Consider the following 17,789-nt stretch of genomic DNA (forward strand, 5'->3'; position numbering starts at 1 on the left):
AAAAGCTTCGATAGGTAATTATCACTGATAATTACATCAAGCAGAGAAAAGTAGGGATATCGGCTGAGAGCCAAGAAGTGAAGTCTGACAGGTACATTTGAGTACCCTTTATTAGGGATCGACAGATTATCGGCCGATAATCACGATTTTGGACATTATCGGTAATTACCTTGCCGATATGCCCCGGCCAGAGACTACCGTCACCACTGCTGCCCAATTGCCCCCCCATCCTCTGCCCACATACCGCCGCCGCCCCCCCCCATTGCCTCCCGCCATCCTCTGCCCACATACCGCCGCCACTGCCCCATTGCCTCAACCCCATCCTCTGTCCACATGCCGCAGCCCCGTAGCCTCCACCCATCCTCTGTCCACATGCCGCTGCCCCATTGCCTCCCCCCATCCTCTGTCCACATGCCGCTGCCCCATCGCCTCCCCCCCATCCTCTGCCCACATACCGCCACATCGCCTCCCCCCATCCCCGGTGTTATAATTACCTGTTCCCAGGGTCCACGATCCTTCTGGCTCCTGCGCTGTTGCTGTGCACAATGACGAGTGACGTGCCCAACGCGACGTCACCGTCAGTGCGCACAGTGACAGCGCAGGACGCCGGAGCCAGAAGTATCACGGACCACCGGGAACAGGTAATTATAACACCGGGGATGGGGGGAGGCGATGGTATAAATTATTGGCTAACGGCCTGAAAGGTGACAGATTATCGGTATCGGCCCTTAAAAAAAAAAAAATCGTTATCGGTCGATCCCTACTCTTTATTCTCTTTATCTGCTTCAGGTCCCTAGCTGGGCCAATAGGTATTCTCATGGTGCTGGTATGGAGGATGAATGGGAAAGGCAAATAGACACGGCAAATAGACAAGGCACAGACTTTTCATATCACGTATAAAAAAAAGTGTTACTTTATTTACCAATGTCTCTACTATGTAACAAAAAAAATTACATCTGATAAAAATGACAATGATGACTACACTATGGTTTGTGTAGTAAATTTAGCTAATATTTTATTCCTCACATGACAGATTAAATAATTACGTACACAATTCATGGATGCCAGCCCAAAAAAAAAAAAAAATTTCATCAGCCAGCTGAAATTTGTTTCAAAAGGAAACAAAACATTTATAAAGAGAGTTTAGAAATTACTGCATACTCTTACTCTATAGTAGGTTCTGGGACATCTTATACATAACAGCCAGGAAATTCGTGCAAGAGATACCTCTGATATATAAATGTAAACAGAAGTTGGAAAAAAACGACATTGAAATCCTTTAAGGACAGAAATGTGAGTCAGTACATACAAATTATGAGGTGCCAAGCCACTGGAGTACTATTCTGTTCAATACTCCAGTTCCCATAAAATACAGCTAGCAAACTGACCGTCATAACATGACACTGTGTTACCGCCAGGTTAATAAAAATCCTAAATATTCATGTTGAACTCTGCATGATTATGTTATTTATGTCTGCTTCCTCTTCTCTTCATGGCAGCTGTACATTGTGGGCAATACCATTTGCCTTTAGGAGCTTCAGATAATCCTACACATCCATAATGGAACCATTCAATTGGACACTGAAATACAATAAAATTATGTATATGTCAGAATGTGTAACAAGGATAAAGTTGACAAGGGTAATTGGGAGAGAAGAATTCAAATCTATTCTACAAATACATTTCTGCAATTTTATATCCGACATGCAAGTACATCTCAATAATGATAAACAGATCCATATCAGGCCATATACTAGTTATCCAACTATGTTTAATACTTTGATCTACAGCTGAAAATGAATCACAGAAATCTAGGATATAGTCAATTCTGAATCTTAAAAAGGAATTGCATGAGCGTAAAAACAAAAACTGGCAGCAGCAAAGGTAATAAAAAATACAAAGATTGTTCCTGTGGGCCTTTGCCAGTCTGTTTACTTTTCAAGAGCAATAAATGCAGCATGGCAATGCTCCCAGAATATAAACAAAAATTGATAAGGGACCACTGGAACATGGGAGAAATTTAACAGGTTGGATACACTCATTTTTCCATGGTGAATTGTAGGCGTAAAAATCCACAGCTTTTTACAATTGCAACAAAGCACTAAAAATACAGAGCAGATTTTAAATCCGCATGTCAATTTGTTATTTATTTTGCCTTTATTAAAACCTTTGCATATTCTAATCCCAAATTCACAAAAGCAATTCTGCAACAAATCCTCACAATTTGGTGATTTCACCTGAGGAAATGCTGCAGAGTTGTCCCATTTGTATCCATCCAGAGACTTTCTAGAACTTTAGAGAAAGCTTATTAAAAATGTTACGTAGACTTCTTACCACCATTGAAAATGAATAAAAATACAGTGGTCCCTCAACATACGATGGTAATTCGTTCCAAACGAGCCATCGTTTGAGGGATTCGTGCAATGTAAAGTATAGGAAGCTGTACTCACCTGTCCCCACCGCTCGAGATGGTGTCCCCGGGCCTCTGCTGGGCTCTCCGTTGTCTTCTCCGGTCCTCCGCAAGGCCTTACTGGGCCTGCGTAGCGATGTCATTAAGCCGCTGCGTACGCCATTCCTATAGGATGACGTGCGCAGCAGCGTAGTGACGTCATCGGAGAGGGCCGAGAAGACACCGTAAGACCAGCGCTGGACCCGGAGGGCACCCTGGAGCATCGTGGAGGGGTCAGTAATACTTACCGCACCACACAGGGAACATTAAGCTGCTATCCGGCAGCAGCTTAAGCATTTGGCGCTGCCGGATAGCACTTAATGCGATGGCCTCGACATAAAAAAGCATCGTACGTCGATGCCAACATCGACATGCAATGGCCTCTGAGAGGCCATCGCATGTCGATTTGATCATATGTCGTGCCCATCGTAGGGTGGGGGTGGGGGGTCACTGTATAACATAAATTTTAGTAAATCATTCCAACTGTTCTAAGTTTCATTTGCAATGCAAAGAACAGTATTCAGGGGTAAATTTATTTTTTGTAAATAAAACCATGAATAGAGCATAATAAGCATGGTACACACTGTATACTAAATAAATACTGAAGAAACCAACAATGTCTATTTTATTAGAGTCTGAAAGTTCTAATACTTACATCCTGGTTATCACAGCCCACCATTTCACCATAGGAAACCTAGAACAAAAAAAGGGTCACAATATGAACTTCAAAATTTATTCCAAAGAGTAAGATTATCATTTACAACTAGTAATCGGTCGATCCATGTCAAGGGCTGAGAACCACACTATGTCTAGGTGCTGCAGCCATATTACAGACCGCAACATTATAGCTGTGTGAAATAAGCTTTACACTTACTATTAAATCTGTTATAGTGGCCTCAAAACCAACTTGAAAAGTATGCATGTCATAATACTCAAGATATTTAAATGGGCACTGTCAGATATAAAGTTTTTGTATATTGTACATCTTGTCAAAACATTAACCTTTCTAAGAAAATTATTTCCTTTTTATAGAGAGAGCACAGAGGAGTGCCAGCCCACCCCCTCTTACTGGACTTTGTCCATGCCTGTGCTTCAGCTTGGACAAAGTCATGATTTTATAAGCCATGATTTCTATAAAAAAGGAAAGTAGATTTTTTTAATGCTTACGCTAAAACCTCTTTCTCGGAGGATCCACTGGGGGACACAGAGACCGTGGGTATATCTTGCTGCCACTAGGGGGCTGAAACTAGGCATACAAAAAGAAAGTATACCCCGCCTACTGACTGAGCTACTCCGTTTAGTCCAAAAGCAGTAGGAAAGGACCGAAAGAATAAGAAAACCAGTAGGTGTCTGAGGGAACCAGGCAAATAGAACCGAACACTGAACCATAACCACAAACAAAAGGGTTGGTGCCGTGTCTCCCAATGGATCCTCAGAGAAAGATTTTACGGAAATCATGAATAAAATTTTTTATACTTTTCGGCCGTCTCCATTGGGGGACACAGAGACCGTGGGACGTACCAACCCAGTCCCCGGGGTGGGAAAAATACCCAAAACAGTTTCAGGCAGAAGACTGAGCCACAGCCGCCTGCAACACCTTGCGACGCAAACCGGCGTCCGTGGACACAAAAGTGTGCACTTGGTAGAACTTCGTGAGACTATGCAAGGACGGCCAGGTGGCCGCCTTGCAGACCTGTAAGGCCGAAGAACTATGGCGTAGCGCCCTCCCAGCGGAAAGTGTGGAATGCGCAGTGGCCCGAAAATGTGGGACCTTCCCTTTACGCAGGTACGATTCAGAGATGGTGGAACGGATCCACCATGAGAATCACAAAGAAGGAGTCACCCTGCTGGAAAGAGGAGGTGACTGAAAAGAGATCCGGACAGCTCGAACCACATGCAGACAATTGAGGGAACACTCCTTTGAGTTGGATGGAGCCGGACAAAATGAAGGGAGAACAATCTCATTCAAGTGAAAGGAGGAAACCTTGGGCAAGAAGGAGGGAGGTGGCCAAAAGACAACTTTGTCCAGGTGAAGGACCAAGAAGGGAGAGCGACGAAAGAGCAGCCAGCTCAGAGACCCTCCTAAGGAGGTAATGGCAATGAGGAAAGCGACCTTCCAAGAGAGGACACCAAGAGACGTGTCACGAAGAGGTCTGAACGGAGCCTTCCTTAAGGCACCAAGCACCAGGTTGAGATCCCAAGAAGTGGTGGGAGACCGGTATGGCAGAGCTGCATGGGATACGCCCTGCAGGAAGATGCTGTGGTGAGGGTTGAAAGCTAACTCCTGCTGAAAGAGAATAGAAAGCACTGACACTTGACCCTTAAGGGAGCTGAGCACCAACTGCTGATCCAGACCGGATTGCAAGAAGACGCGGAAAGGAAAAGACAACCAGGGAGACCGACTGAGCCTCACACCACCGGAAATAAGCCGGCCAAGTGCAGTGGTAAATCCTAGCGGAGGTAGGCTTCCGAGCCCAAAGCGTGGTGCAAATCACCCCGGAAGAAAACCACAGAGCTCTGAAAACCGCGGTTTGAACCGCAACGCCATCAAATGCAGCGACAGTAAATTGTGGTGGCATAGAGGACCCTAGGAGAGCAGGTCTGGCGAACTGGAAGACACAGGGGTACATCGGCGTACCACATGCGCCTGGGCCACCAAAATGGCGGGAACGCCATTCCACCTTGAGTTTCCTCAGAACCCTGGGCAGGAGAGGGAGAAGCCGAAAGAGGTAAGGAAGACTGAAGGACGACAATGGGATGACGAATGCGTCCACCGCAAGAGCAAGAGAGTCTCGTGACTTTGCGTCTGCTTGTGGCGAGATACGAAGAGGTCCACGTCCGGGGTCCCCCAAAGATCGTAGTTCTGTGCAAACACCCCTGGATGTAGAGACCACTCACCTGGATCCGCGGAGGAGCGATCCACTTCCCAATTCTCCACACCTGGAATAAGGATTGGGGAGAGTGCGGGAACCCGAGTCTTGGCCCAGAGCAGATTCGTGGAGACCTCCATCGCCGAGCAACAGCACCTGCGGCCCTGGCTATTGAGATATGCCAACGCCGTGTCGTTGTCTGATTGGACTCGAACAGAAGGCCTCTGTAGGAGAATCTCCCAGTGGAGGAGGCAGAGAAAGATGGCACTGAGCTCCAGAAGACTGATGGTGAGGTGAGCCTCCTGAGGGGACCAGCGACCCTGGACCGTAAGTCCCCGAAACATACCACCCCAACCCAGGAGACTCGCATCGGTGGTGACGACCTGCCAGTGGAGGGGAAGAAACGACCGCCCCTGGAGAAGGAGGGGAGAGTGGAGCCACCATAGAAGAGACCGACGAACAGTGGGGGGCAGAAGAATCCGGTGATCCAGAGTGGACGGTGACTTGTTCCACAGGGCCAAGATGGCCAGCTGAAGAGGGCAATAGCGGAACTGGGCCAAAGGGACCACCTCCATTTGACCCAGCACCTCCATGCAGAAGCGAATAGGAACAAGAGAGGGGCACTGTAGGAGACAGACACCCTCCTGCAGGGAGCGCCGCTTGTCCAACGGAAGACTAACACTGGCAGCTGCCGTATCGAAAAGGAGACCCAGAAAGAAAAAGGGACAGGGAGGGAGAAAGATTGGACTTTTCCTGGTTGATCACCCAATCAAAGGTGGACAGAATATGTAAAGTGAGATGAAGATTCTCTACGTTTTGGGACCGGGAAAGAGCTTTGATCAAAAGATTGTCCAGGTAAGGGAGGCCGCCGCCATGATCTTGGTGAAAACCCTGGGAGCCGTAGCTATGCCAAAAGGAAGAGCCACGAACTGGAAGTGACCCGCAGGGACAGCGAAGCGGAGGAAACGCCGATGGGCGGGGTTAAATGGGGTTGTGCAGATAGGCATCCTGGAGGAAAAACTCCCCCTGATCCATGGACGTTACCACGGAGCGAAAATGATGTAGCCGCAAGTGGCGGTTGAGTAGCTTGAGGTCCAGAATGGGGAGGGCAGAGCCCCCTTTCTTGGGGACGACAGAGATTCGACTAGAACCCCGAAAAACGCTCCCCGTGGAGGAACTGGCACAATCACTCCTTGAGCAATGAGGGTACTTAAAGCCACCAAAGGAGGAGAACGAGGAGGGCGGGATCAAAATAAACAAATGATCCCGGGGAAAGGAAGCGATTTCTATCTAGTAACCATCAGATATGGCATCCCGGACCCAGGCATCCTGAACTCGCACCAGCCAAACGTCCCTGAAAAGAGACAGATGGCCACCCACCTGAGAAGACGACACGGGTAGGGGCGTCCCTTCAGAAGGAGGGAGGTTTACGGTAACCGGACTTGGCCGGCAATAAGATTGAACAATCTCACCCAGGTCCTGTGTCTGTTGGCCGAGCTGGAAGCAGGCTGTAGCTGAGCTGAGGCCCTTGACTGGAGCTGGGAAGCAGGCTGTGACTGTGTCCCGGCAGGAGCTGAAGAGGCAGGTAGCAACTGAGTCTGCAGGCAAGCAGGCAGAGAGAAGGGGGCGGTGCCGGCTCCACGAACTCAGGAAAAGGGGCGGTCACAGTACCAGAATAGGGTCCTATTGGAACTAGAGCGGGAGGCACCCAGAAATTAACCCCCAAAGCACACGCACTGAGGTGATTCTCTGAGCGGAGAATGAGTGACCCCTGGTGTGTGCACAAAAAAAATCATTGGCTGCAGAAGAGAGGAGGACGGTTGCTGCGCCAGTGCCCGTAATAAGGGAAGTGGGCTGAGCCAAGTCCCGGCGCAGCCTCAATTAATATGTACCCCACAGCTCATACATGCCCGAAAAGCGGGTGAAAGCGAAAGTAACTGACAAAGGTTGTGGGTGGAGCTGACAAAGGTTTTGGGAGAGCTGAAAACTCTATTAAACTGTGTTGGTGTTTGGAGAGGGACATACTCACCCTAATATGCCATACTCCCCTAAGATGTTTTCAGCCAGCTGTGGTCACCGGAATCATGTCAGGCTGAGACAGCGGGACAAGCAGGGAAGGTAGGGGGACCCGGACCAAAGGTACAACCCCAGGCACTGGCCGTTGGCGAAAAGGGGTGAACGGTGCATACTTTATGCGTCGTGCCCCTTAGCTGCATATTGGGGGAGAACAGGTAGCGCCATGTTCCTGAACCCCCACCTAAAAAAAGAGAAAATAAAGGAGGAGAAAAGAACCTACAAAGAGGCCCTAGCTATAAAATAAAAAAGACCAGGTCTGGAGAACGCCTACTGACACTAAGCTAAAACTGATTAGTCAGTAGGCGGGGTATATCCTGCCAGGAGTGGCCAACTTTCTTTTTGTATGCCTAGTGTCAGCAAGATATACCCACGGTCTGTGTCACCCCAATGGAGACGACCGAGAAAAAACATTTTCGTATGAAGTATATTAGAAAGGTTAATGTTTTGCCAAGATGTACAACATATAAAAAGTTTTTGAATTTGACAGTGCCATTTAATACTGCAGTAGATTTGTTAAAAAATTTTTTTAAAAAAAGTATCGCACTGACCTGATTACAAATGCAATACCGGGGCTCATTCGGATCATAAGTCCAATCGACCTGGCTATTAGAATCTGACTCTGGAATAGCTGCTGTCTGTTGATGAGAGAGCTCATGGGCTAAAGCAGATGATGAGGAGCATGAGGATAAAGACGACGAGGAAGAAGACGATGATGACTGTTGACTTGAAGATTTATTGTTGCTCCTAAACAGGAGAGAAAAAAAAAAATGTTTGATGTTTTTAAGCCAGTTTTTACCAGAAAATAGGTTAAAGGCAGTAATAAATATCACCTACACCTGCCAGAATTACAGTGCTTAGCATAGTGCATTTCTAGTTACTTATTAATTTATGTTTCTGAAGATATGCTTCACACATCACAATTTAGCTTTGATTATATGAGTGAATATGCATCAAGACTAGTTATTAATGAAACACTCACTTATTTTTTCGCCCACTTCGAGAATCAGTTGTGGCTGAAGAGGTCAATGTCTGTGTAAGCGTGGAAGCCAGTGCTGAAGAGGGATAATTTGACGACTCCCTAGACAAAAACTCTCTCCCGAGTTGAAAGTCATTATTTTTGAATGCTTCATAACTTGCTTTCATGCTGGAAGTTCTTCTACCTTCTTTCATCTGCACAATAGGACCATTAGTTACATGTTTTTAAAGGATATTAAACCAAAAAATAAAAGGATATGATAAAGCAAATGTGCTGACCTGTGCAGTCACCTGTACTGCCTGAGCAGCTGCCATTGTTATAGCACCAGCCCCAGCCCCAGCCGCAGCTCCTGCAGAGAGTGAGCTAAGGTTGTATGATGCAAGTGGCTGAGAGGAGTTCACATTATAAACATTAGTGGTGGTTGTGGCAGTCATGTTATTTCTACAACCTGTGAAAGAAGAAGGGGAGAACAAAGAAACTGTAAGGTTTTACACAAATCCCAAACACTGTTTAGAAAAAACACCATTACATAAGGGGCAAGAGATCATTCACAGTTCCTGATGTCAGAGAGCTGCAAAGGAAGCAAAAACGTGCAAAGGAAAAAACACCACACACACACAATGAACAAAACCATACCGTCCTTTGATCATATAAGCTTACAGTTCTATTCCTTTACTACTACCGATATTTAATGGAGTTATTCAGGTTAACATGAGTGCTGAGAATGCCGATTGGCTGCAGTGGTCACGTGTCACCTACCAAATAAGGAAAACTAGGGTGCCAACCAGAGCCTGAACAGGGGACCATTGTGGTATTGAAGAGGTAAGCAACTGTTTGTTATTTGCTTTCGTTTGGGGCCTTATGATTTATTTTTGTTTTTATGTATAAACAACCTGATTAACCCCCTTAAAAGAACACAGCAACATTTTATTCCTTTGAATAGCCATAACTCCCCCCCATCTACAGACCCATATGAGGGCTTGTACTTTGTAATTACACCCTTAATTTTTATTGTACAGTGAATCTATGAAGTGAGTGCAGCAGCGGTGCTCACTTCATAGACTGCCAGAGATATCTGCGATCATGGTGATGTGTGTCACTAACCTCTTAACCCCTTAAGGACAACTGACATAAAATGTATATCCTGATGCGCTAGTACTTAGCGCACCATTGTGTACATTTAGGTCCCATACATTACAAGCACCAGAGCTGAGCTGTGCTCACATCATGCACAGCAGAAATTGCTGCTTTTTACCCATATCACATCCCAGAAAAAAAAGTTTGAGGAGTCAGAATAGGACAATTTAAAAACATACTAATTGTGTTTAAAAAGTTTGATTTTTTTTTTTTTAAAAAGCAGTACAATAAAAACATGGTTATCATTTTAATCATATTGACCCTCAGAATAAATAAAACGTAATTTTTGCCATAAATTGTACTGCATAAAAAAATTTAAAAAAGAAACCCTCTAAAAGTTGCAAAATTGCATTTTTCTTTTCGATTTCGCCACAAAATTATATATTTTTTGGTTGCACCATACATTTCATGGTAAAATAAAAGCTGCCATTATAAAGTACTATTGGTCACGCAAAAAACAAGCCCTCAGGGGTCTATGGATGGAGAAATTATGGATTTTAGAAGGCAAGGAGTAAAACACGAACAAGCAAAAATAAAACTAGCTTTGTCCTTAAGACCATAATGGGCTGTGTTCTTAAGGTGGTTAAATTTTAACAATCAGTGCTTTGCCAAGGGGAATAGTAACATCCAATTGTCAATTTATTCAAATATTTAGGAGAAATTACAAAAAAAAAAAAAAAAAAAAATTACATAAAAATATAGTTTATAATGATCATTAGGAAGAAATCTGGGTATAGCTTTTTTTTACATTTTTTTTTGTAAAGTTGATAAAATTGACACCGAAGTGTAGAATATTACAGGTAGAACATTGAGCTAGATTCCATCACATATCTCACAATTTCAGTGGTGCATTTGTCTCACACTACTAAATAAAAATACTGACCTGGAGTGTTCTCTTTAGAAGCATCAGATGTAAGAGTTGAAAGCAATGCATCAGACTTGAATTTCTTCTCTGGAACATGGTCTGTAGTAGAATGATGGGATGATTGATTGTGCTTCCTTTCTGGAGGAAAAAAATAAAAATAATCAATTTAAGGTTTACTAAAATTAATAAATAAAAATAATAAAAAAACACCAGCATCAGGAAGGTGGACATTAAACTTACTTTCACCTGTAGAATGAGAGTGTGCATGGTGGTTATTAACTGGCTGTGATGGTGTGTCTAATTCCAGAGACCCTACAGAAACAAAAAATAGTTACATTTGAAAACGTTTTGACAAACTATTTAGAGAACATCTAGAATACATTCAACTGACAACTCAAGTTGTAGATGCCTTTTAGTAGTTAAGAATGAATGCTAATTGTAAACAAAAATTGGGGTTCCAAGACTAAGCCAAGGCAGCAGTAACCACTGAACTCACATCACAACCTATTACTAATTTTTACCAATTTACTTTCCACAACAACATCTTATTACCAACCTAGCACTGCTGATTGAAGGGGTTGTGCAGCAAAAAGTAACCGACACAATAGGGGATAAGTGTATGATCGCAGGGGGTGAGACTGCTGGGACCCCTGCAATCTCCTGCATGGTGCCATGGCTCTCTGAGAGGCGAACGTGGTAAGAATGGTACACTCTCCATTCATTCTCTATGGGAGTGCCAAAAAGACCTAAGTGCTGTAGCTGGACAACTGTGGTGCTCCCTTAGAAGTGAATGGAGCCAGTGCCGTGCTAGAACGCGCTCCTTTCAGACAGCTGGAACAGGGAATAATTGACCCCCTGCAATCAGACACTTATTCCCTTATCTTGTTTATAGGGGAGAAGTGTTACTTTTCACTGTACAACCTCTTTAAGACGCATTAAATAATGTAAATGGTATTAGGAATACTAGTAACAGTCTTAAGCTTTTTATAGTTTACTAGCTGAGTACCCGGCGTTGCCCGGTTTTTCCTTCCTCATCCTTGTTGGGGAGGAAATTCAACAAAGGAGGAAGCTTTTGACTTCAAATCCCGTCCTCATATATTGTCGTCATGTCCCGTCCTCCTATCTCAACCTCCCATCCCGTCCTCATATCCCAACCTGTAATATGTGTACCAGGTATTGAAATATCTCCAGCCGTATGGAAGTTATGTGAGAACATACATTTCCCATTGATTTGCATGGGACTTTAAACAAAAACCCTGACACTCACAAATAAGGGTAGTTAAGGGTTAAATTAACTATCCTATATTTTAAGTGGACATATAAGTAACGTGACCAAGTATTATCGAAATATCTCCAGCCGTTTGGAAGTTATGCAGTAACCCATTTCCCATTGACTTGTATGGGACTTTAAACATAAACCCTGCCCCTGGCAAATGGGGGTGAGTAAGTGTTAAATCACCTATCCTATGTTTGTTGTTGACATATAAGTAACATGTGTGCCAAGTTTCATGTTAATATCTTTAGCCGTTTGGAAGTTTTTGTGGAACATACATACACACACGTTGAGTGTATATGTGTGTATATATAATATAGATAACTGTTTAATATTCCTTCTGGCGTGTCTTTTTAGTAAGCTGAGGAAGCATGTTTCATGAATAGTAACATGTATCCTGTAGATTATTTCTTTGAAACACATCCCTGTTTTCATAACATTTGAAGATAAGGACATTGGGGGAGATTTATCAAAACCTGTGCAAAGGAAAAGTTGCCCAGTTGCCCATAGTAATCAGATTGCTTCTTCTATTTCACAGAGACCTTGCTAAAAATGAAAGAAGCGAGCTGATTGGTTGCTAAGGGCAACTTCTCTTCTGGGCAGGTTTGATAAATTCTTCAGAACATTCATTTAACAATAAGAGCTCAAACTTACTTAGGGAGTCTGTCACTTTTTATGCATTAAAGGCTGATACTGAACATGTTCCTTTTTCCAGTCTGTAAAATACGCCCTAAAGCAGCTACATGAGAAAAGGACTGGCACTGTCCCTACTGACTTTCTATGCACTGTCTACGTTCTGTGTAAAAGGTCATTATGCAAGATTTTAGGATTATTTCCTAATACAGATACTTAAATGAAAAATAAGAAATAACTACAAATATATTTTAAAAAAACTAAACTTTTTTTTTTAACACATTAGAGTACCTGTCAAACCATATTTTCTAAACTATTCCAGAATATATTCCCTAACTACTCTTAACACCCCTCCTGCCCTTAAAAAGGAGATTTTTTAACACTTACCGTAAAATCTCTCTCGAAGGATCCATTGGGGGACACAGACAGCGGGTGTATGCTGCTGTCTCTTGGAGGTGTGACACTATGGTAATAAAAAAAAGTCAGCTCCTCCCAGCAGGATATACCCGCCTTCAGGCTCTGAGCTAGTCAGTTTAAGTTCCAGAGCAATAGGAGGAGACAAATAGGTCAAGGAAAAAACACAAACTGTCCGAGAACCCGAAGATATAACTGAACACACCCTTGGACAGAGAACCAAGGAAAAAACCCAAAAAGGGCGGGAGCTGTGTCCCCCAATGGATCCTTCGAGAAAGAGATTTTACGGTAAGTGTTAAAAAAATCTCCTTTTCTCTATCGGCTCCATTGGGGGACACAGACAGTGGGACGTACCAAAGCCGTCCCTTGGGTGGGCAGATAAGTAATCAGGCAGACGGCTGATCCATTGCCGCCAGCAACACCTTACGCCCCAGGTTAGCAGCAGCCGATGTGAAAGTATGAACCCGGTAAAACCTCGAGAAAGTGTGCAAAGACGACCAGGTAGCCGCCTTTCAAATCTGCGAGGCCGAGGCTCTATTCTGGAGAGCCCAGGATACCCCAACAGAACGTGTGGAATGAGCCACAACCCTGAAAGGAGGAATCTTCCCCTTACAGCGGTAGGCTTCCGCAATGGCGGACCGAATCCACCGAGAAATGGTGGCCTTGGAAGCAGGTTGTCCCTTGCAACGACCTTCCGTAAGGATGACAAGGGAATCACACTGACGAAACGAAGAAGTGATGGAGAGATAAGACCGAACAGCCAAAAACTACAACCAGCTTGTGTAGTAAACACTCCTTAGGATGAGAAGGAGCCGGACAAAAAGGACGGGAGGACAAAGTCCTCATTGAAATGAAAGACCGAGACCACCTTAGGCAAAAAGGAAGGAACTGGCCGGAAAACTACCTGTCCTGGTGGATCGCCAGAAATGGAGAACGGCAGGAAAGAACTGCCAGTTCAGACACCCTCCGGATGGAGGTGATAGCAACAAGAAACGCCACTTTCCAAGAAAGGAGCTGGAGAGACACCTCTAAGGGGCTCAAAGGGTTTACCCTGGAGGGCACTCAGAACCAAGTTCAAGAGCAGCGTGCGCCATTACTTGCATGAAGGTCCGGACATGAGAATAGAAACCAGGGGCCGAAACCTGACCTTTAAAAAGGGAACTGAAAGACAACCCCAGTTCCAAACCAGACTGCAAAAAATAAATAAATAAATATAAACCACGGAGAGAAGACGGGGAACCGAGAAGGTCACCAACGGGAAAAAAAAAATAAAAACGCCAAGTACGGTGGTAAATTCGTGCGGAGGAGGGCTTACGAGCTTAGAGCATGGTGTGAATGACTTGGGAAGAGAACCCGCAGGCCCTCAAAACCGTGGTCTCAACCGCCACGCCAACCAATGCAGCGACTGTAAATTGGGGTGGCAAGAGGACCCCGAGAGAGAGTAGGACCGGGCGGAGCGGAAGGTGCAGAGGAGCGCCGTGGCGTAGTCCGACTGAATGCGGACAGGACGAGACTGAAGACGGGACTCCCAATGAAGACAAAGAAGAATCGCCCGTTATGCCAATATGTTTATCCGAAAAAGGGGGCGGGACCCACGAGGGGAACGCCCACGTCTATCTGAAAACTCAATTGAAGAGTCAGATTAGGCACCCCTATTACGCTTGTAAGAGCGTGAAGCATGAAGGAGGAGCGGGCCCTCTCAGAGGTCCCGCGCAGGGAAGACCCCTTCAGAGCGGACACCACTATCCGGAAGGCCTCAGCCACTGAACGGGAGACTTGGGTCAAGTCAGCCATATACTGGGTCAGGGAGAAACCCAGGGTGGTAAGCGGCTGAACCCACCGGGACCGAAAGGGCATCAGGGGGTACCAGGGGGTCTGGGGGAGCAGTGGAGCAGGCAGGGCAAGGGGGCTTAGCAGAGCCAGACATCTTGTATTACAGTGCTACAACATAAGTTACTGATGTTCCAAGTTTCTGACTAGAGAGAGGAACAGCTCTGGGAGCGGAAATAATGGTGGAAAAAGAGATTGAGAGAGGGACTAGCCTTCTCATCCTGGTCTGTGTCCCCTGTCAGCTGCAGTGAGAAATCACTCCATGCAGCTAAAGAGACTGAAAAAGACCAGCCAATAGAAAGGGAGGGGCGTGCCCGAAGTAAGGCACTCCCCCAACGTAGTGAAAATCACGACCAACGGCGCTGATTGGGGGCTGCTTCGCGCCCCTGGAAGCTCTCAGCCCTGTGGACGGAGCCAAGACCGGCCAAGAAGGACTGTAATGGCGCCCGTTCCTTGTCCCGAGCGCCATGTCCAGTCCGCATAGCGCTCGGGGGAACAGAGCGGGCGGCCTAAACGCCGGCCGACACAAGTAAGCTGGCGCAGAAGCGCCCGGCTTGAAGGGGTGCCGTGGCTGTAAGCCGCGGATAAGGAACTGAGGGAAAATGAAAATAAGCCGGCGCTGGAAGCGCCCAGCCCGAACAGCGCTGCGGCAGACAGCCGCATATAAGGCGCTGAAGTATTGCACCAAGCACACACACCTAGTAAAATAAAGTGCCCCCAGAAGTAAAGTGCCCTGTAATATATGCCCCCTTTTGTGCCACTGCTCCCCCAATAAAAAGATGCAGCCCCTGTAAAATGCAGCCCCATAAAACTGAAGGTGGGCCAAAAACAGGGGGTCTCCAGAGGTTGTATACCTATGGAGAAAAAAAAGTGGGGAAAGTACTTACCTCAGTCAGAAGAACTTACCTAATGGAGTCTTCAGTGAAGTCTTCAGCCAGCTTATGGTCCCTGCATCACGCTTAGCTGCTGTGCGCGAGCGAGGCGAGTGGAGACATAGGGGGACCCGGACCCATGAGGTACCACCCAGGCGCTGATCGTTGGCGAGGGGCGGTTAACAGCGCATATACGCAATGTCTGTGCCCCCTCACTCGCAATGGGGAAACAGGGAACCGCAGTCCCTGAGTCCCCACCTGAAAACGGAAAAGAAAATGGAATACAAAACTAACACGTCCCTATAATAGGAAAATAAAAAACAGAAGACCTGGACTGGAGAATCCAGCCCATGTCCACCTCCTCAGACACTAAGCTTAAACTGACTAGCTCAGAGCCTGAAGGCGGTTACATCCTGCTGGGAGGAGCTGACTTTTATTACCATAGTGTCACCTCATAGAGACAGCAAGATACACCCGCTGTCTGTGTCCCCCAATGGAGCCGATAGAGAAAAACATATTTCGGCAAGAGAAAGTGGGCGTTCCCCAGCAGGTGAGAAGTCACTGAAGCCCGAGAGAGCTGTGCCTCGCCATGCCTTGCACGCACTTCCTGAGTTTGGTCTCCTGCCAGGTCGGGAGGAGACCAAACTGTTAGAGTTGTGGCAGGGAACAGAACAGAGACACCTAGTGGCCATATTTTTCAATCACATTAAAAACATAAAAAGGTTGAGAATCTTAACATCAAGTAAATAGCAAAGTGTCTTATAACTACATAAGGAACAATATATTAAAAAGTTTAGTTTGGTGACAGGTACTCTTACAACATTTTTTCAATAGTTCACCTTCTGACAACACATTTCGCTTAGAAGTAGCATCCCTAAGGACACATGCTTACTTCTCTCTAGGATTTCTGTTATTCCTGCATTATCAGCTTCCAATTCCATTTTAAATTTAGCCAGTTCTTGGTCGAGTTTTCTTAGATGTCGATCTACCTATACCAGAAAATGTAATTAAAACAAGCGGTAATGAGACCTTCAATACACATTAATGTGTCAAGCATCATGTAAAACCAGGTGAAATTCAAGAAGTAATCAAAATTATTAATGGCAATCGTGAGAAGCGATTTATTTAGTTAGCAAAATCCTAAGTACTTATTGCCCAAAATTATAAGGGTTGCACAAATAAAGGATATTCTTGTATAAAAAGGTAGCATTTAGCTTCTATTTAAAGTCTATAATTCTTTTCAACTTTGCTAGCTGTGGACAATTCTGATACCTACATTGAAACGTCAATGACCTTTATATATTCACAAAAAGTTTATTTTCTCAACATCATTAAATTCAAGAATTTTTGGAAGAGTTTTTCCCTACATCTTTGGTGGTGTATTTTGTAACATTTAAAAGACATCTTTTGTGGTATTTTTCCTTTAAAAGATACTCTTGCTTTCTATTTTTTTTATTTTTTTTTAAAGCTGCATTTAATAAATATATATGTCTGAAAACCCATGACCCAGAGACCATGCTCCCTTTGGGTAAAAAACTAAAGGACAAGCTGAGGTAAAAGTCACAAAAAAAATGTTGCAGATGTTGCAAATGTTGTACATTTTGGCAAAACATTAACCTCCCTTATCTACTTCATAACAATTTCATTTCGTTTTTATAGAAATTGTGGCTTTTAAAAAATCATGACTTTGTCTAAGCTGAAGCTCAGGCATGAATAAAGTCCAGCAAATGAGGGTGGGCTAGAACTACTCTGTGCCCTCTCCTGACTGATAGGACAGGAGAGAGAGAGCACCGAGGAGTGCCATCGGACAGGAGAGAGAGAGCACCGAGGAGTGCCATCAGACAGGAGAGAGAGCGCACCGAGGAGTGCCATCAGACAGGAGAGAGAGCGCACCGAGGAGTGCCATCAGACAGGAGAGAGAGCGCACCGAGGAGTGCCATCAGACAGGAGAGAGAGCGCACCGAGGAGTGCCATCAGACAGGAGAGAGAGCGCACCGAGGAGTGCCATCAGACAGGAGAGAGAGCGCACCGAGGAGTGCCATCAGACAGGAGAGAGAGCGCACCGAGGAGTGCCATCAGACAGGAGAGAGAGCGCACCGAGGAGTGCCATCAGACAGGAGAGAGAGCGCACCGAGGAGTGCCATCAGACAGGAGAGAGAGCGCACAAAGGAGTGCCATCAGACAGGAGAGAGAGCGCACAGAGGAGTGCCATCAGACAGGAGAGAGCGCACAGAGGAGTGCCATCAGACAGGAGAGAGCGCACAGAGGAGTGCCATCAGACAGGAGAGAGAGCACAGAGGAGTGCCATCAGACAGGAGAGAGAGCACAGAGGAGTGCCATCAGACAGGAGAGAGCACATATGAGTCCTATCAGACAGGAGAGAGATCAAAGGAG

The 17,789-nt window shown here is 45.4% G+C and overlaps 1 protein-coding gene across 2 annotated transcripts in view; it reads right to left on the reverse strand.

Moving 5' to 3' along the window:
- Positions 1–867: 867 nt before the first annotated feature.
- Positions 868–17,789, reverse strand: part of ING3 (inhibitor of growth family member 3) — a 28,501-nt gene continuing 11,579 nt past the window's right edge. Inside the window, exons 5-12 of one of the 2 annotated variants that reach the window (XM_056573822.1) lie at positions 16,288–16,384; positions 10,614–10,685; positions 10,392–10,511; positions 8,650–8,819; positions 8,375–8,565; positions 7,944–8,139; positions 3,105–3,143; positions 868–1,581 (exon numbers count right to left, since the gene is read on the reverse strand). In XM_056573822.1, coding sequence (XP_056429797.1) covers positions 1,465–1,581; positions 3,105–3,143; positions 7,944–8,139; positions 8,375–8,565; positions 8,650–8,819; positions 10,392–10,511; positions 10,614–10,685; positions 16,288–16,384 — 1,002 coding nt within the window. In that variant the 3' untranslated portion in view covers positions 868–1,464. Of the gene's footprint in view, positions 1,582–3,104; positions 3,144–7,943; positions 8,140–8,374; positions 8,566–8,649; positions 8,820–10,391; positions 10,512–10,613; positions 10,686–16,287; positions 16,385–17,789 lie in introns of those variants that run through there. The other variant, XR_008892666.1, reaches the window with a different exon arrangement.

This window comes from Hyla sarda, chromosome 4, assembly GCF_029499605.1.
Source record: "Hyla sarda isolate aHylSar1 chromosome 4, aHylSar1.hap1, whole genome shotgun sequence".
NCBI classification, from domain to species: Eukaryota; Metazoa; Chordata; class Amphibia; order Anura; family Hylidae; genus Hyla; species Hyla sarda.